The 21,237-nt window shown below is 34.9% G+C and overlaps 1 protein-coding gene across 2 annotated transcripts in view; it reads left to right on the top strand.

Annotated features, from left to right (window-relative positions):
- Positions 1-21,237, top strand: part of PPP3CA (protein phosphatase 3 catalytic subunit alpha) — a 295,408-nt gene that overhangs the window by 218,166 nt on the left and 56,005 nt on the right. For both annotated transcript variants that reach the window (XM_081046328.1, XM_081046329.1), the window contains exons 3-6: positions 2,242-2,366; positions 10,880-10,991; positions 12,048-12,193; positions 15,010-15,149. In XM_081046328.1, the coding sequence (XP_080902454.1) occupies positions 2,242-2,366; positions 10,880-10,991; positions 12,048-12,193; positions 15,010-15,149 (523 nt within the window). The remainder of the gene's footprint in view (positions 1-2,241; positions 2,367-10,879; positions 10,992-12,047; positions 12,194-15,009; positions 15,150-21,237) is intronic.

Here is a 21,237-nt window from a genome sequence, read left to right as displayed (position 1 = left end):
TAAACAAGGTAATCGGATGAAGAATGATTTCAGAGAGGGGTAGCTCCTTTATTTAAGGTGGTCAAGAAAGACCTCCTTGCCCATGTGCCACGTAGCTGAGACCTAATGGATGAAAAGGAGTCAGCCTGTGAAAATCCAAGGGAAAAAGAAACTTGGCTTTTTTGAGACAGAGAAAATTGGCCTCTAGGGAACAAGATGGGTGAATGGGATGGTAACTAACTAGAATGGCTTTATCTTAAACTGATCTGGGAAATCCTTTAGTCTCCTAATAAAATACCTCTCCATTCTTCGGATATATTTTGAGTTACTGTTTTCTTTTGTTCGGCTTTGAATTTGTTTATAATTACATGTGGAAGTTGTTTTCCTTTGCTGAACGTTATCATAATTGGTCCTTACTGTAAAAGCATGATTTAAATTGTGGGCGTTCTAAGGTAAAGTGAGGGATAATGGAGCCATCATACAAGTAACTGGATTTCAAGGTATTTTGTTTACCATGCTGAGTTTATAGCAATTGCTCTGCTGTTTTGTATCATCAACTAAGATCCAATAATTGCACTGATCTAGTATATCATTGAGATTATCTCTTTTCACGTAGTTATTATAGGCCAGAAAGAAGAGCTCACTTTTCAGTTTTTATAAAATTGCATTCATGATAATCTACTTTTGTACTCCAACAAAAGAAAAGATATCCTTAATGTTTGCATTGCCTAGAGCCTATTTATTTGTATAATTTTGTAATTCTGGCTGCCAGATTATACTACAGTTGTATGTCAGTTGCTAAAATCACTTGACTTCTAACCCATAGTCCACAACCTGAATTAATGTCTTAGTATTTATGTCATCGACATAGAGAAATAAAAAATAATTGTTCTTGAATTTTTAGCCATGGCCAGGAATTAAAATAGAGGGATCAAAAAGAGAAGAATGGATAAGGAAGGGTGACAAAGGTGAAGGTGACGCTCCAGGATGCCTTTCCCTCCTTCCTCCAACCCCAAGCACTAAAATCCCATTTTCTCGGGCACCTTGACATTTTAGATACAACTATTTTGAAATACCACTTTGCTATAACATTTATCAAGTTCATATTAGGTTCTAGGACCTCTTCTACACCCATTACAATAGTAGCATATTTAATTCTCACAATAGCCCAGTAAGGTAAGACACTATTCACTGATACATTCATTCTATGATCTCTTAGTGTTCAAGAAACAGCCAGTGATGTTCATCATTTAATTGCAGACTCATTATAAAATATTCAATATCGTTACATATATAAAATATTAAAAACATTATAATGTGGTTCACAGCAAACGATATAACTTAGGCAAATCTGAATTTAAACCCTGGATCATCCCTGTTTAACAGTGACCTTGCCTAGTCACATAACCTCTCTTAGCTCTTTTACTTGTATAACGGGTGTGTGTGTGTGTATGAGCTTTGAAAAATAGTAAGTGAAATAGCAAGTACTGAATAAGTGGTTTTTTAAGAGACTCCACAGCTCTTTCAAGAGTTTTGGGTTGAAAGAGAAGATGAGAAGATTAAATATGAATTCCTGGTGATTTTTTGTACTGTGTTTTTTTTAATTTCATGATTTACTTTTTTAGTATTTAACATCTGATATTAGAGTGCATCTTATAAAAATGGTCTTTTAGAGTTTAAATTTAATTGTTTCTTAGTGGTATGTAATATAATGATATGTTTTTAAATATAATTATGTGTTTTATAATTGATGGCATTTTAGATTCAATTAACTAGTCTTTATGATACATATCAACAGGTGTTTTTTTTCTTCAGGAAGCAGTAACATTTAGTAGTGATACAGTCAGACTTCAGTTTTATATAGATTATGTCAAATTCCTGAACCTTTATTGTCCTCACCTCTTATCTGCAAAAGGAAACGTCTATCCCACAACATTGTTAGTATTAAATTAGAAAATGTGTATAAATTTCTTAGCACAATGTCTGATGTGGAATTGTTAAATGCACAACAGTAATAGCCATTATTGTTATTATTATCTTTATTTTTCCAGTCAATCTGTGAATTAGTAGACCTGGATACTAGAGCCAGGTTTGCCACTAATTAACTTTGGAATCTCTGTCTCATTTTCCTGTTTTGCAAAAGAATTTTTTGGCTAAGATGACCTCAAAATTCTTTCTGGCTTTAAAATTGTATAATTTTATTACCTAGTTCAGAGTCTGAACATAATGTGACCTTAAAACGAATTTCTTTGTTTCTTTCAGTTTGTGGGGACATTCATGGGCAATTCTTTGACTTGATGAAGCTCTTCGAAGTGGGGGGATCTCCTGCCAACACTCGCTACCTCTTCTTAGGGGACTATGTTGACAGAGGATACTTCAGTATTGAAGTAAGTCATATCATTTCTTTTTAGCTGTTCGGTAATGGATCAACAGTATCTTAGTAAAATAAAAGTGGTAAATATTATTGCCTTAAGGAAATTCCTAGTCTATAACGATGAACTTTAATACACTTAATCTGGGGATATTACATATCCCATTATCAGTTGATTTACATATCCTTTTTAATGTATAGAGATGCTAAGGAAATGGCTAATGATGCATTTATATTAGGTAATTCCATTTCCTTTTCAGAACTAATCAAAGTTGATTTAATAAGCAGGAATGTGTTTGCATGGTTATGTCTTATAATTATGAGACAGTAAGTTATCTTTGTAAATTGATAGTGAAGTGCAAGTGTGTTCCTTTGTTCATGTGTGTACGTGTGAGTATGCTTACAAGTGCTGTGTTTTGTCTTTTGGAGACCTGTCATCTAACTAGGGTAATTTGTCAAACTCATTAATTAAAACAAAGCAGATAACCTGTGAGTAGAGGTTCTTCCTTAACCCTCCCATCTGCCTCTGCTTCAAGTAAGTAGAAATTACATTCAAAATAAAGGCAAGGATCTTGTTTTATTAACATGTTTGATCTTCCTGGTGCTTAACATGGTATCATACATAGAGCTCATTCAAATTTATTTTAAAAAATGGTTGAAATAGGCATAAGTTGTAAAGAAACTGAGCTCATGCTATAGTAGCTGAGATTATAAGTGTTCTTGGAAGAAAAGTATTAAAAAGAACAGCAATTTGTCTTCATTAAAAAGAATTCAAATGTACATGAAGTCTCATACCAACGTCATATATTTATAATAGTTGTATAAAACAGATTCTAGGTTTGTAAATTTTCATCATAATATTTTATTTGCTATAGGAATATTTAATGTTGGAAAACATGTCACTCTCTTAAACAACTTTTGTTTTTAAAACTAGCATACTAACTTTGTTTTTTGGTGATTCAATTCCCCTTGATTTACTGACTATATATGTATATAATATTTATATATATAATACATACATACTTATATATTATATATATAATATTTCCACCAATATATTAATTCTTTCTTCATTTAAGGATCACACGTTTATTCATGATGATAAGGGAAAGGGACGTGGTAGTTGTAAATAAATCCAAAAGGAAAAAGCGCATTTTTGGAATTTCTTCCATTTGGCAGACACCTATTATCAAGCATATAAACTATATATCCACTATGATCAGACTGTAGAGAATTTGAAGAAATATATATATCCTTGCTCTCTAGAAAACTAAACCTAGGTAGGAAGATGTGACTATAAATAAAAGCTATATAGAATCAGTAGCCTAGAATAGGTGGTCATCCGAGATTAACTTATTATTTGAACTGATTATTCAAATCTTGTGATAAAGTAGGTACAGAAAATAATTGCCATTGGAATGTAGAAAAGTGAGAGACTATTGACAGCACACACATGGCTGGGGAAGACTAAGTCAAACAACAAGTAAAATTTAGCTTGGAGGAAAATCAAGTGAGAAAAGTACAGAGAAAGAAACTAGTAAACCTCATAAACCTCATTCATAGGCTAACTTGACCACCTTGTCAGGGAAGTGTGATTTAAGACCTTGGTATCACATTAGGGCTCATATCTGCCAAGAATAAGAAAAGAAAAAACAAACAAACAAACAAACAAACCTGTGTAATGGTGTTTTGAACAAGATAGAAATTTATTTCTCTCTCCAGTAAAAGCCTACAGATGGGCAGACCAGGCTGGTGTGACAAACATGGTGCCAGGGCCCAGGCTCTTTCTGCCTAGTTGCTCTGATGTGTATGACCTCATTGCCAAGGCAACCCCATGACCCAAAAGGGCTAAACCAGCTTCAGACATCATCTTCCTACATTACATTCAGCTAGAAGGAAAATGGAAAGAGAAGGGCTTGTCCTCTTATTTAAGGATGTTTCCCAGAAGTGGCACAATCACTTCAACTTGTATCCCATGGACCCGATTTGTTCATATGGCCGTAGGTGATTCAACGTGTAGCCAAATTTAAGAAAAACTATGATAGGCAGAAAACAGCAGGGGAGGGAAAGAGCTTCTGCTACTTCCCTTAACATAGGGTTCTCTGGAGTCTAAGTAAATATTTTAAAAAACTATTTTAGTAACTCTAAAATTCATCTTATTTATTTAACATCTATATGTTCCTATGAAAGGTTCTGAGGATAAATAAAATAGGTATTCTACTTTTCTTGAAGTTTACCTTCTAAAGCAGGGGATGCCCAAGACTACCCTGTTGGGAGTGATTATTTTTATCAGCCAAATGATGGAATGTTATGTTGGAAATTTTTTTAATATCATAATATTTGTGATTTTTACCTTAATTTGGCAACTTCTTTTTTTACCTAATTAAAGACCTAATTAAAAAATTAAACTGTTTCTTATTAATTTAGAAAGAAAGATAAAGCATTAAATCGTGTTGCTTGAGTAACAATGGCACAGTTGGACTTCTTTATCTCATCAATTCCATTTTTTAATATTTCTTAATCTTATTGGTCTTTACCTTTTATTTATTTACTTGAAGAGTTCAGTCTTCTGAATCTCTGGCCTCAATCCATTTGCGATTGCCTAAACTTTCCCTAATTAGAGCTTTTTAGAACTCTCCTTCTTTAAAGTAAAGAAGTTGAGAAGCAGTAATAACTAATTTGTTCTCCAGCAGGTTTTTCTTAGTATACAATTAATCTAGGTGTTTGAACTATGAAAGTTGTGATATTCCGTGTAATACACACCTTTTAAAATTCAAGCAAAGGATCAAAGAATGAAAGCAAATGTTGGTGACATATCAAATGTAGGTATCATAGGACATTTGAAAGTTCTGAGATGTATATATCAGAGTCCCCATCATCAAAAAGAGCTCTTTAATTAAGCTCCAAGAGTCTGAGAGTACAGCTCTAGGAACTTGCCACATGAATACAGAAATTACGAAAAATATGATGGCCTTATATGTAAAAATGATCCATTTTAATTAAACTGTGACCTTTGAGGGACTTTGGGATGGCTCAGTGATATTGTCATACTTAATACAGAACAGACATTTATATAAAATATGCTTACTGAGAATACTTTGGGGCTTTTTGTTATGGATTAAGGACGCTGGCATTGTTTGCATGCTGTGAATGCTATTGTTTGCAAGGTATAAATGATCTCATTTTTTCCTCACAGCTCTGCAAGGAACATATAAATGTTTTTCTTTTATGTGTTCGGAAACCTAGGCTCAGAGAGAGTCATACACAAAGTAAATGGTAGTGCTGGGATTCAAAGTTTGTGCTCTTTCCACTACACCCCATGCCTCAGCAGTGTCTTCAGTAAAAGAACCACAAAAAATGCACACATCAGGAATGCAGAAATGGATACTCACTCTCACAGTCGCTCATGCATATGCAAACATGTACACACAGCCTTCTCCCCACCAATAATACTCTGAAGGTCACAGCATTCACTGTAAAATATTCTCTGAGTAAAATGCTGTTGGTTTAAGAAAAATCCTAAAATAAGAGCTCAGTTGTCCAACATATATTACCCTGTTTCCCTGAAAATAAGACCTAGCCAGACAATCAGCTCTAATGTGTCTTTTGGAGCAAAAATTAATGTAAGAGCTGGTATTATTTATTATCTTATATTATATTATACCGGGTCTTATATTAAGTTTTGCTCCAAAATACACATTAGAGCGATTGTCCGGCTAGGTCTTATTTTCAGGGAAAACGGTATCAGAACAGGCTTCAAAGTTTCTTGATTCATCTCAAGATTTCAGGGTACCACTGCAGGTATTCTCCTTTGGCTCTTCTCTGGGCAAATAAGAGCACTTCAGTTTAATTTTCACCAAATCAGCTTTGAAGAGTGTGTTCAGATTACATTCAATCTGTGTTGGGGAGTATTTACAGGTACTGGGTAATGTACTCTGGGCAGTGTATAGAGTTCATTTTGTATCCTAGCTCCCTGCCTCTCTCCTGTCCTCTCTTTTTGCCAAGATTAGAAACCATTCCCCACAAAGTTAGCCCAAATGAAACAAGCCAGCTTTTGAGTAGTGATGAAAGGAGTAATTTTGTTTGGAGTAATAATTTGTCTCACACCAAATACCATCCTCTTTCTGGTGATTGCATTATAGTACCTGTTCTCTTTGATCAAGCATATGTGTATATATAGGTCCATGTGTGAGTGTATATGTCTGAGAACGCAGGTTAAAAACAGAATTGCAAACAGGCACACACAGCTGTTTCCTTCTATTCACTTCCTCAGGCTCCCTTTCTGCCCGGCATTGCCTGGAGCTTAGCAGCAAGCTCGCCCCCCTGCTGTACTTACATCCAGATCTCAGCCCAGGCCTCAAACACGTTTAAGCACGAAGAGTTGTGTTTATTAGCTGTGAACTCATAGACTAGAATGAACCACAGCACATCAAGCAATGTTCCATGCTTCTGCCTGAGAATAACAAGCAAACGGTGCAGCGAGTGGTGTTAGGTGACAGAGCAATGCCACAGAGCGAGGAAGAAAGCGTATGGCTGTCTCCTGTACAGTGCACGGCTATTCCATGCTGCCGCTGCGCTGCGTGCCTGTCAGACCAGGCAGATGATGTCTTAGAGGCGCTACATTTGACATTTCAGGAGTTTGGATCTTTTCCCAATCAGTGCACGTCCTTCACATGATTGTCTTATGATTGAGAGAGAGCATTTTTGATTGGAAATGTGTCACAGCATGGAGAGTTATTTTAGACAGCTTATTGATACATATTTGAAACTGTGTTTTCTTTTTTACTTACTTGCTTCCTCCTTTACCTTCTTCTTTACAACCTTATGCAAGGTTTCAAGAATACTCATTAAAAGTCATGAATTACAAAGTAAATCGTTGCACTACTATTATCAACAAACCAATTAAACTGACAAAGTATATCCTTAGTGTTGCTTCATAGAGGAAAACAGACGAATTAAATCGGAGAAAGCTATGTTTATGATGAAAATTCATGAAAGGTAGAGGATGCGCCATCTTTCATTTGAACTACCAAAAGTAATTTTAAATTGTTAATAGTTCCATGATTTAGAGTAAGACTGGAAAGACAGTCAAGGTCCAGTTGAAAGTGATGAGTGCAACTAATTCATATCTCACCATGCACCATGCAAAAAGGCCAGCTTAACTTGCCTCTGTTTCCACCTTAACATTTAATTAAGTGAAAACTTGACTCAAATTAGCCATCTGATACCATAGATGAGAATAAACAATTATTTAGCTGATTTTTATTTCATTGCTTAGTGATCGTGATAAATTTTTTACAAGAGACTTTCCTTTTTAAAAATAATACCAGGTTATGATTTTGTTTAAGAGCTTCAGCTCTCTAAAACGTTAGAACTTAAATGGCAAAATAGTTGCCAGCAAAACAGTGTTGTGCTTGGCAGCTTCTCCCACCAGATGTTGAGGGTGAAGGCTGGCAGCGCTCCATCTCCAATCCACCCTTGCCCTTTCATTTACCATGCCACTTCTTCCATATTGGCTGCATTTGTGGTTTTATTCAGTGTTTGGGAAGATATTTTATTCTTGCCACAGGGGAGAAGGAAATAAATGTGAAAACAGGACTCTTATTTTTATGGTATTTTGAGCCAAGAATTTGGAAATTGAGTTATGTTTTCTTTCTTTCTCTCTTTCTCTCTTTCTTTTTGTCTCTCTCTCTCTCTCTCTCTCTCTCTCTCTCTCTCTCTCTCTCTCTCTCTCTCTGTCTCTCTCTCTCTCTCCCTTCCTCCCTCCCTCCCTCCCTTCCTCTCACTCTTCTTCCCTCCCTTTCTCCCTTCCTCCCTTTCTTCCTTCTTCTTGCCATTCTCCTCCTCCTCTTCTCTCTCTTACTTTCTTCCCCCACCTTTTCTTTCTCTCTTCTCCCCTCCCATCTCTCTTTCTGTCTTTTCTTTCTTCTTCTTCTCCTTCCCTCCCTCCCTTCTTTCTGTGCTCCTATCTTCCTTCTCATTTACAGGAAAGGAGATGATATTTTTTAAACTGCTACTATATACTAGGTGCTTTACATCCATTAAATAATAAGGGACATTAAATGTGTACTAACTCATTTAAAAGGTAAACATAAGTGTGATAAGAACGTACAGAATATTTGTTTCACTCTTTGAGATTTCAGTTATGAAAGAGCTACAGTGATAGAGCCATGTACTAATGTCAAAACGGGATCTGTAATAGATGGTAAAAAGGAAAATATGGATCCTGTAATGTGATCTCTCGAGTAATATTTGAGTAGGATTAAAGAAATGCATTTTAGATTTTAGTTGGAGAAATAAAAGATTTGCTTTAAAATAAATCGTTACTGACAAAACTTATCTAAAGACTTTGGAACTGTGGTTCTATTTCCAAAAGAATATTGATTGGGAGAGGGCACAAAGGAGCCTTTTTGTGTGCTGAACTGTAATTAGATTTAGATTTGGATAGTTGTTTCATGGGAGGGAGTACATGTACATAAACATTCATTGACCGGTACATTGAAAATATGTGCACTTCATTGTATATATTATATTCTTAGTAAAAACAAAAAAAAACAAAGAAAACCTTCGTAAAATGTAGCTACTGTTCAGCCCAAATGTATTCTTCCCCCAATATATATAAATGGAATGCATTAAATAGCAATTTCAGCAAGCAAATACAATTTTTAAAGACTTCATATGTCCATTCCTATTTGAAATTAGTGTTAACAGAAATTAGTGTGTATATATGTTTATATGTAAGTGTATATGTGTGTGTATATGTGAATTTTCATATTCAGGTACATCTTATAAATTTTAAATCGGATATATTTCTCTTATTTGTATTAATAATGGTTTATAAATATCGTCTCTGAAACGTGAGACGAGTTTGAGTAATATAAACTTTTTATGAAAACATGTAAGTGCACTGATAAAATCTGATACATAGTAATCAGTCTCATTGAGCCACCTTCCTACCCACTAAGGTAACACGGAACTTTGATGCAAACAGCTCATGATGCTTTGAGGATTATTTGGATGAGCCACTTGATCAACTTTTCAGAAATAATAACATCATTTATCATATGAACTTTAGCTAATAACTGTAATCAGAAAATGGTAATTAGAAATTTAATTAAAGCAACATATATATGTATACATACACACACACACACACGCACACACACACACACACACATATAAAATTTGATGTCAGCCCTTTATTTTTACTTACTTCAATCACAGTTACATAGTTGGAGACAATACCTTACTTGAAAAACACAATAATACATACCTTTTTCTGTGAATTAGTATTTTCTCCAAAACTTGGGCTGTATATTCACACATAGTAATTTTCACTCATTTAATAAATTGTCACATAAGCTGACAGACATGCTTATTCTTCACAGGTAGCACAACAAAGGAATTTCTAGTAGCTTTTTCCTACGGACATTGTCCATCGCATTTACTACATGTTGGAAAGCACTTTATTAAAATGTAAATATTGTGTGCTTTTGGTTTCAGATTTTAGCATCCACAATCAGGCTTTTCTCAATATTTTTGTGGTTCTGTATCCTCTTAGCTTCACTTTTACAACATAAACTTAATGAAGAGAGAAAAGCATAGTTGTTTTCAAAGAGTGGTTTTCTATTCCCTGTAGGTTCTTAATGAATGCCAGTTGAGGATAATGAAATTGATGTTAGTACTTGAGTATCCCGTTTTCTTCATGCACATTTCAGGAAGACTGTATTCCAGATAGGTTTACTTTAAACCTGGTGAATTCATGGTTGGCCCTCATTTTCACACCAACTGCAATATCCAAGTAACTAATTTGGGAGTTTTAAGGTATATGAAATGTTTCCCTTAGCTATTAGCAGCATGTGTATTGAGATTCCCTGGCTTCAGTTTCATTATATTTATATATATATATATATATATATATATATATATATATATATATATATATATATATATATATATATTTTAAAAATGTAAGGTTTTATATACCAACGGCACTGAAATAAAAGACAAGGATAATGGGGGAGAAGCCTAGTGAAACAGAGAACATAATGGGAACTACTGACAGAATCCAAGTCAACCTGAGCTTGTCAGTATTTGCTTCCACATGTTATCTTTCCTTTTCCAATTCTTCCATTTCTGTTACCTGATTTTTTTAAAAAATTGCTTTATAGAGAGGTGTCTTTATTTTATTTATTAATTGCTAATCACATTAATTGCCATGCTTTTACATCAGCATATTTTCATTTCTAGTGTATTTTCATTCAGGCTTCTTCCAATAAACTGGGTGCAGCCCCTGGTTTTCTTGTGGTGTATAGATGCTTGGTATATATTTTAGGTATATATGAACTTTGGCTTTGTACCAAAGTAATGTTTCTGTTTGATTTTCAATTCCTCCTTATTAAGGCCTAGCCTTTTGGGGACTTTTGGTCATAGTAGCACATTTAGTTCAGGTCTTTCTAATATGTCAGCAATGGGATGCCTAAGTATAATGGAAAAATATTTATTTGTGTATTCTTATTTTTTCCTCAGTGTGTGCTGTATTTGTGGGCCTTGAAAATTCTTTACCCCAAAACACTGTTTTTACTCCGTGGAAATCATGAATGTAGACATCTAACAGAGTATTTCACATTTAAACAAGAATGTAAGTATATTTCAAGTCTCTTCCTTTAACACCAAAGTCCTAAATAGTCATACATTTTAATCCCTATTAAGAGCACATTACAACATGATCCATTGCTTCAAAGTCAAAAACTTGGAAAAAAATCACACTATTTTATGTCATTACATATTTATTTCTAAGCATGAATAAAGAGAATTCAGAATCTTTTTAAATTACAAATTCTCTATAAAATGATCTAAAAATTTGAATGAATATTTGATGTCGTTTGTCCTAAGAAACCGTGATTAAATTACCTTTTAAAAATAGCCAGACTACTTTTGTTTGGGATAATAATCCTACCCTTTAATCTCAGATGTCTCAGGAAAAGTAAATGGAGGGCAGATTCAACCTTGTGCCTCTCCTGTTGGACCCAGTAAATTTACTAGGTTCTAGAGGCTTTTACAAAATTAAAGATGATTTCTTCCTTTTGACATACTAGGAGTGAGGAGTAATTCATATACATTTGACTTCCATCCTCTCTTAATTTTCCTCATTATCCAGCAAAACTTAAAATTGCCTTTGTCATTCAGTCCTATATTCAATGAAGCATAGAATTCTCTCAAAATGTGAACTGTAAGTCAGTAAGAGAAAAGCAGTGTGCAGTGATACCAAAACAACTTTAGAGAATGTCTTGCCCTCTGCTTTTCTACAAGATCATTCAGGTAGGTAAATCAGCCAGCCTATCGCCATCCTTTCTGTTGGTCTCCTAATTGTTTGTGTATATATTTTTTGAGATATATCTGCAGATAAATAATGAAGATGTGTACAAAAGTTCTCTCCTGTGCTATATCAAAAGTTACTAAAAACAGGAAAATATGAACACCAACAAAAAAAACAATAGATAGAAAGGTTAATATATAACTCTTTTAAAAAGTCTTATTCATGTTTTGGAACTTTGTCGTGTGTAGTTAGATGCTAATAATATGATTCTGGCAAGAAAACATTTAAAAACAAACAAACAAACAAATACTATTTTAATGAAATGATCCTAGCTATGAAATCATGAGAATAAATATTTTTTAAATGATGTTTTAAAAGGTAAAATAAAGTATTCAGAACGTGTCTATGATGCCTGTATGGACGCCTTTGACTGCCTGCCCTTGGCTGCCCTGATGAACCAGCAGTTCCTGTGTGTACACGGTGGTCTGTCTCCAGAGATCAACACTTTAGATGATATCAGAAAAGTAAGTTCTATTATTTTCCAAGTCTAATCATTCTGTGGCTTTAGTAATAAATAGAAGACATTAATTTCCCTGCCTTTATCACTAACTTTATCCTTTTGAATTCAAACGATTTAAAGTTGTTGTGATTCCCTTTTTTGTATTCATTTTTTTTACCTAGAAAGAAAGATATATTTATACTTGGAAGAGCTTTCATCTTAAAAACTCCATCTTACCATATGACATGTGTCATTGGAAATGTAAACTATTTGATTGCTAACGAAAATATGCCTTTTCATTTCCCTTTGGTTTGTTTCAAAGAGAACCCATTGTGTATTCATGGTATATTTATTATAGTTAGAAAATGTTGCTTTGCTCTTGGGGAAATATCACAATTTGACCTTTAAAATGTGTCCACATTACTATTTTTTAAAATCTATTTGTTACAGCTTAAAACTTTAAAGTAACAACCTAATAAAGGCAATGAGGATATTCTATTGATTGTATTGAGTGGCTAGGTGAAAAACAGTCGATTTTTTTGAGAAATATTTTTCTACTTAATTTAACATTGGCTATTACTGTTGTTTTAGCCAACAAACTGATGAGTTAGATTAGTTAGATTGAATGTGGAAATATAGTTTTTCATGAGAAAATGTAATAATATGGGATAATTTCATGTAGTGGAAGAGGCCATCTTTTATCTTTTTGGTTATGATCAATACTCTTTTAAAAGTTGATTGATTTTTAAAGAAAAGCTAAATTTAGAGAAGTAAAACATTCAAATTCTAGCTTAATACTCTGTCATTAAGGTTCAAGTCTTCAAGTGTAAAAATAATATTGTGTTTACTTTCTATTAGAAAGCACATGCATGATTTTTATTTTTGAAGTCAAAGTACATTAAGTAAACCTTTGTTTCCTGCTGTGTGTCAGTGTCCTCTTTTTTAAAACACCTTTACACATCTGCTTCTGGTGTTCTGCGGCGCACAGAGCATTCATATTTGCTCTATGTTGAAAGTACCGTAGAGACAGGACACTGAAATGTAGTCCTATGCAGTTTAAGTATAGAGTGGTTCACTTTCTGCTTGAATGTAACCAATTTATTCTTCTACAATCTGATGGGTTCTTGAAATAAATAAACTTCTTCTCATCAATTAAGCAGTTTTTAAAAGTATCACCCACTGTCCCCAAGGACTGCCATGTTTCGGATATTATGTTCAATTTTCGCATATGTCATTAAGCTCTAGACTTAGCCATAAAATAGTTTTTAGGTTTGCATTTTGTCATATGTCAATAAGAGTTTCCACCACATTTACTTTATTTAATGAACTTTTAGTTACTTATTCTTATTGTAGATGGTATTAATTTCAGAATGCACTTTGCAACTTTTCCAGAATCAATTCTGTATTCTGGTTGCCTTACCAAACCTTAAGCTGGGGATTCATATTAATCTTCCCTCCTCTGTTGTTCTACCCATAATAATAAGTTCTTACTTCTCAGAAAGAAACTCACTATTCTTATGCACAAGTATTATTTTTCCTCACTGAATTATTCCAAAACTGTAAATTATTTAAATCTCTTAAATAAGTCTAAGCTTGCACTGAATATTTTATGGATAGCATAATGGCTGAAAGATAGTCTTGTCTTATTGAAGTTTTTCATTGGGTGTTGAAAATGTGAACTATTGTTTCATTCTTTTTAGATATTAGTAAGAAATGGTGCATAGCAAAACCATGATTTATGTCACCTTATGTCACGGGGAAAAGGGAGGATTTGATTGGCTGTCTTATATATTCATCTGTCCAACTGTCCCTAGGGTTTTTTTTTAATATGAAAGTATTGACTATGAAGAATAACAATTCTTAATGGGTTTTCATAGCTGTTTTATACTTTTCTTTTCAAGAGACTATATCTGCTGCTAACTGCAAAAATCCTTTAATTGCAGTTAATCAGGATAACCTAAAGGAAAGAGACAGTGTTATAAAATTGTTAGTGAAATGTCATTTATGTTGCTCATACCATCTAAATGCACCTTTTAAAATTGAAATATGTCTTTGCTAAACATTTATAGCTGGAAAATAGATTTCACATGAGGCCTTCAGGTAAAACTATAAAGCTTAGAACTGTGAGCTGAAGAATGACCATCTAAATTCGGGTTTATTTTACTGCTTATCATTACTCTTGGTTTGTTACCAGTAAGGTAAACTATGATAGGCTTACACTTTAATTAGAAACCAAGGTAGCCCCTAATGAGTGAATATACAAAATATCATATAGCAAGTCCTACTCTTAAAATGAAAGTCATCTGTTCTCAAAATCCTATTGTTAAATATAAACACCATAAATTGTTCTCATCCAGATTTCTAGATCGCAGTTTAATGGAAGCAGTAGTAGATATTTCCCCAAAGATAAAATAAAAGCTCCTCCTCAAGAAATGAAACACAGAGTCACATTAACCTGTAATGACTAAAACACTCAGATGGTGAAAATAAGTTAGGGGAAAAAGAGAAAAATAAAAAGGAAAACAGGAGACAGGAGAAAAGGGGTAGAGAGTAAGAATTAAAGAGGCAAGAGGGACGTAAAGGTTTAGATGAAAGCAGATGATAAGTGAGCCCATCAGAAGGAAGAATGAAGGAAAATTGGAGAAATTGCTGAAGAGTGGAATGGGGAGGAAGGAGGGCAGAAGGGAAGCAGACAGGAAGAGAGCAAGGTAGAGGGCAGTTCACCTTGTATTGTGGTTGGGGAGAGGAAGTTGGGTATTGCAGAATTCTGGTTTCTTCTATTTTCTGAATTCCAAGTTTCCAAAGATTAGTATTTTGCTCTCTGTCTTCTTTTTTTCTTAGTTAGACCGATTCAAAGAACCACCTGCTTATGGACCTATGTGCGACATCCTGTGGTCAGACCCGCTGGAGGACTTTGGCAATGAGAAGACTCAGGAACATTTCACTCACAACACAGTCAGGGGATGTTCGTACTTCTACAGGTGAGGATGGAGCATGCTCCTTCCGGAGCACATGGTTCCTAAGTGTTGTAATACAATCTGTCGATGTGTTTGATTTATTTATGATGTTTGTATAATTTCTCTAGGAAACAAGTATAAATAAAAGGTTCACTTTAAAAGCCTGGTTCAAATGGGTAATTAGCATTTCCCAAATGAAAATATAAATGAATAGATTAAAACTATATATAAATAAATATATAGATATAATATCTGTGACGACTAGAAAAGGCATAAGAGGTATGTGGTATCAGGATGGCCGAAACAGCTGAAGAAGAAGATAGTAGGATTTAGTAGAAAATTTGTATTATTTCAAGAATTGTAGGAAAAAATCCAATGCTAGTCTTAATTTTTTTGTTAATTATTATACATAGTAACTTTACTTTTTTTTTTTACCAGTTTTCATAACTTAAAAATCAGAAAAAAAAATTAAATCTGTTAATTAAAATATATTCAAGTTATCCTTAAATTTTCTTAATTTCATCAGAGTTCTTGGAAAATTAAAATCAGCAGCAACTTAGTATATAGGTACCACAGTAAATTTATGTTTAGCACATTGCCAAGCCAGGTTGAAAAAAAATTTATAGCAATTTTTGTATTTGCCAGTGTATGGGGATTTGCCCATTCCATAACATTTCAGAGCATTTCAGAAAAAAATCAACAACGCAGTTGGGTTTTTGCATGTCCTCACAAGTTTTCTGATATCTCACGTCAGTTTTAGCCTACTGTAGTTGATTACACTCAGTTTCCTTTATCATCAGACGTACAGTTTATGTGAAAGGGGAGAAAAAGTCATGGAGAAACTGAGATCAATTTTAAATTGTAGAATACATAGTCTTACCTTATATTGACTGAAGTTTATGCTCAATCCCAGCCCTGGCAGCTAAACAAATGGCAAGTCTGAAAGGACTCTGTATAACATAATCAGCCACATACCTCCTGTCTCTGGAGTAAGCAGATATCATCCTTCCGCATAACATTGATCAGTTTATTCAATGGTGGAACATTTTGTTCCATACACTCAGTTTTCCTTGTGGGGGAAAAAAAAATAGTTGCCTTGTAGTCATCTGCTGATGTGATTGGGAAATTGAAGTTGCTGAACAGAAAGTCTTCTACACTGTACAGCATCATTCAAAGAAGAGTTTTTGTTACAAATACATAGGTGTATTCCAAGTTTACTTACCAGCAAGTTTACAATTAATGTCTTTGTTTTGGAAATTTGAGTACCAAGTCCAATGAGTCAATTTTGGCTGAAATGAAGAAGCATGGTACAGTATTTCTGAGAAGACTCAGGTGTCTTTTTCATTAATTAATTTGGGAGTAATGTTTCATTAAAGATGTTCAAACCTTTAGTGAAAAGTTAAGTATTGTTGAAATATATCAAAGTCGAGTGTTCAAATCTGGTGGTTTTTTCAAGGCTGGTGTTAAATCCTAATTATACCATGAGTGTTTAAATTACCTATGTGATGCTACGTAGGTGTGCTTCAGTAATATAACATCAAACAAAGTCCAAGCCTCTTGATTTTGATACTGAGCAATATTGCATTAATCTTTCTTTAATTTATAGTGTAAAATTCTCCCATTAGTTTCCTGTTTAAATAAGTCATAATCTAAGTATTTTAAAGTCTTGTACTAAACTTACGTAAAGTTATGGTATTTTTGTTTTGTGACTATAGACACACATGTATTTACATTAGAGATAAAGGCCATCAACTAGATAATTAGAGGATTATGCTGTATTTTCACATTTTGTTCTCAACAAAATGATTATTTAACTCCTCTCATTAGAGGTTATTAATAGATAATGATGTTTAGCCATAACAAATGCTGAATATCTAAATCCACAACCTATAGACTAATGGCAAAGCAGTCTGGATATGTGTTATCTAAGGAAGAGAAAAATGACTCTTTTATTGTCCTAGAGCTTTTTGATCTTTTTTATTTTAGTGCCATCTTGAAGGTGGCAGGGCATCCTTTTGTGGTTTTGGTTTATAAAGGTGACCTAGAGGGGCACAGGGAACAAGAAAATTGCTTGAGAAACTTGGTGACAATTACCTGTTGGAGTTATTGTCACTTATTTTGATCCACAATTCGCAGTTATATTTTACGTGTTTATATTGTATTTGCATATTTTCTATGGCACCCTATTCGTGATCTGACATATTGTCTGGCCATGGTTTAAATATAATGAAGTTATACAGAAAAATGCGTTAGTAAGAATTTATTAATGTTGTTCATGAGTTACAGAAAATAGGCAATGTGACAGGAAAGAATCCGTGAGAACATTATTTTTGCCAAGTGCTACCATTATATCTTTATAACGTTAGCCAGAATTTGCATACGCAAATGCCTATAATTTTGAGGCAGGTAATTGAGATACTTGAAGCAGGCCAAGTGTTAGACTGTAAAGATTAATGAGGATTTTGACAAATTGGAAGTAAAATTTTCATTTTCATGTAGTCCAAACAAAACTGTTGGCTGGATTAGGTGCTGGGGTTGTCAGTTTGTATGTCTGCTTAGGATGAATCACGCAAGTTTTGTGTTCTAGGCTTAGCTTGCTTCAAAAGGAGTTAACTCAGACATCTGAAGTTCCTCTAAGCTCTGAGATTTGAAGAACATCTTAACAATCATTTTAAAAGTGTTTTTGAAGTTGCAAATTGAAGCTCATTCAAATAACTACTGGTCTCTTCATCACAGATCAGCAGCCTTTCTTCTGTTCACAGGCTGCCAGCTCTCTTCTGCAGCTGACACTCTCATCAGCCCCTTCTACCTTGAAATCCTCTGGTTCCTCCTTTTTCCCAGATCTTGATTCTCCTCCAACTTCTGCTTTTGACATTTTCTTCACATTTTCCCAGGAACTTCAGTTACTCCCTTAGCTTCACTGGAGACTGTTAACCTCTGTGGTTTGATTATCAGATCTGTGTCTAGCCTTTTCATTTCTTTATCTTTCCTGAGATTGAATTCTCTATTTCTAGTTGTCTGCTGGAATTTATCTAAGATGTCCCATGATCACCTTTTCCTAAACCCACCTTGCCTAAAAAAACTTAACACTTTCCCACTTGTTTAATCCCTGCTAGAGAGTCTTCCTGGTTTTCCTATTAAGAGTTCATTCTTCTAGTCACGTAGACTACCAGATATCTTTCCTTTTTCTCCTTGCATTGAAATGACTACCAATCAGTCATTACGTATTATAGACCCTTTCCTTGTAATATCACCAACATCTAGACCATCCTGCCTTTCTTCCCTCCCACTCTCAGTTCAAGATCTTCATTTTTAGTCTATCGAAATCCCACCTGATTGAACAACATCGTTCTCACTCCCCCCACCCCAATTCATACTGTCCCATTCATGGGTATCCTTTTGAGAATTCATTCACTCATTCAGTTATAACAAACATTAGCTAAGCACATGCTACATATATATGCCTTCTGTGAGGTTTTGTAGATAACTCAGAGTTCCTACCTTCAGGGGAATAATAGTCTAGTGGCAGAGACCAATAAGCAGAAATTGACAAATAAAATGCAAGGTGTATAGTGTTGTGATAAATGTGGAGGTTATCACACACACACATACACACACACACACACCCCTACCTGGAGGACCTAACCCAAACAAGGATGGATTGGAGTTTACGGAATTCCTCATGGTAGAAGTGTTCTTGGACCTGAATTTTAAAGGGTGTAGAACATACCCAACCAGAGTCATTGGGGAAACCTCCTGCAGTCAGGGAAATGGTGTTCAAGAAAACACGAGGGGAGGTAACACTGGGAATTCTAGAAAGATGACCACCTTAATGGTCTCACTTTACTTCTAATCCCAGATTACATTTAGCAGCTTCAGTATAAACTAAAGCTGAACGTTTCATATAACTAAGCTGTTCTCCTATTTCTCCATCCATTAGAAATGTGTACATATGTGTACCAAAAGGCATATACAAGATCATTCATGGTAGCTATATTCATAATAGCCAAGAAAGGGAAACAACCCAAATGTCCATCTAGTAGAATGAAGAATAAATTATAGTATATTTTACAACTAAATACAGCAAATGAGAATGATTTAACCAAAACTGCACATAGCAGCATGGATGAATGGCACAAGTGTAATGATGAGTGAAAGAAACCAGATACAGAGAGCATATGCTGGGTGAGTCCATTGAAATAAGAATTCAGTGTTAGAGAAGCTAGTGTATAATGTCAAAAGCCACGATGGCGGCTACCCTTAGTGAGGAGCTAATGAAGAGTTGCTGGGGTTCAGGTAACATTATGTGTCTTGATCTGAGTGCTAGTTACAAGGGTGTTCATTTTGTGAAAGGTTATCAATTTGTAATCTTCTGATCTGTGCAGTTTTTTGTATTGATGTTACACTTAAGTAAAAAGTTTGCCTTAAGTAAAAATTGGTTAGTGCTTTTGAGGCAGCTGGCATCCCGGTGCAAGTGAAGACTTAGCTCTGGTGAAGTTCTGGCAGGAAGAGTTGGAGCCCTTCCAGACTTGATCCCTAGTGGGTAAAATGAAATTAGGTGGAGAACCCTGGGGCAAAGAACAAAACACAGCAAGTCCTAGGAAAAGATAGTCCTGACAGTATCTGGGCCAAGCCAGGACACCCCAGGGCAAAGTACCCATTACCAGGCCCCCGAAAGAGAGGAGGAGCGGAACAGCTGGGCAGAGTCCTCTGTACTGTGGGGCTGCCAGAGGGGAGGGTGGAGCTTCCTCCTGGACCCTTTCTGTCTGCCTCTGCTTTGCCGAAGCTGATGAAGGAAAGAAACCCTTTGCAGCCCTCACCAGCTTAGGACACTCTGGCAGTTCCGTGTGAGCTCCAGTAAACTGGCAAATGGCTGCTAAACATTTAGGATGTGAAGACAAAACAATATTCTCCTCTTAAGGCATGTACTAGTGCCAAAGAGCAGATATAGAAACATAACTTGCACTACAACATAGCAGGTGATATATTGGATGTTATAGGAACATGGTAGATCCAGCAATTTTGTATACTTTAGAATCAGGTAGGTTTGAAGGGAAGGTTTCACAAGTGATAATTTAATTAAGTCTTGGCAGAAGAGTAGGCCTTTCCAGAAGGAAAAAAATACTGAGGGAAAGTATATAGGGGCATAAAAGAATAAAACAGCATTTTAATAATGTCTGGTGCTATATAATCTGGGAAATCTGGGAGAGTGAAATGAAAGTCTAAAATATAGTTTAATATTGCAAGAAACAAAGGTAAGAGAATTAACAGAATGAGTCCAATGATAGGTATTTTTTCTAGTGCCAAGCCAGTTTTTCTACCATTTCTCACATTTTTGTATTTTCTATCTTCTTCACCTTTGTTCATGCTCAGTCTACTTCCTGTCTGTCTCCCTCTCTTGGTGGCATTCTAACCCCTTCCTATCTAGTAACCCCATACATCATTGCCTTTAGTATCTAACACAAGTCACAACTAATAAATGTAGCAGCTACTATTTGAAGCTGGGGTCACTGGCTCACCATTCTTAATGCATTCTTTCTTCCACACCATGGTAGTAGGGAGACAATGAAGATTTGTGAAATGTCCACTACTGTGAGTCAGACACTGGACTAGGAAATTTACATATAGTGCTAATTCATTTAATCTTTATCTCAAGTCTATGAAATAAATGATACTGTCTGCTTTTTACAAATGAGGTAATTTATTTGTATGAGATAAGCAAGAAGTTAAATAATTTTCCAAAGTTTACACAGGAAATTGGAATAAGGACCCAGATCTAGGGATCCTCACTACTCCATGGAAATTTTCAGCTACCTTTCTACTCAGAGAAGATGCATTCGCTAGTGCTTGTGTTCCAAGAGAAAACAGCATTTTCAGAGAATGTCTGAAAACACAGCAATGCATGCTAGTAGCATGTTTCCCCCAAAATAAGACCTAGCCAAACCATCAGCTCTAAAGCATCTTTCGAAGCAAAAATTAATATAAGACCCGGTCTTATTTCACTATAAGACCGGGTCTTATATAACATAATAAGACCCGGTCTTACATTAATTTTTGCTCCAAAAGACACATTAGAGCTGATGGTCTGGCTAGGTCTTATTTTCGGGGAAAC

This window comes from Rhinolophus hipposideros (assembly GCF_964194185.1).
Source record: "Rhinolophus hipposideros genome assembly, chromosome: 1".
Lineage (NCBI taxonomy): Eukaryota > Metazoa > Chordata > Mammalia > Chiroptera > Rhinolophidae > Rhinolophus > Rhinolophus hipposideros.
This window is presented reverse-complemented; position numbering and strand designations above follow the sequence as displayed.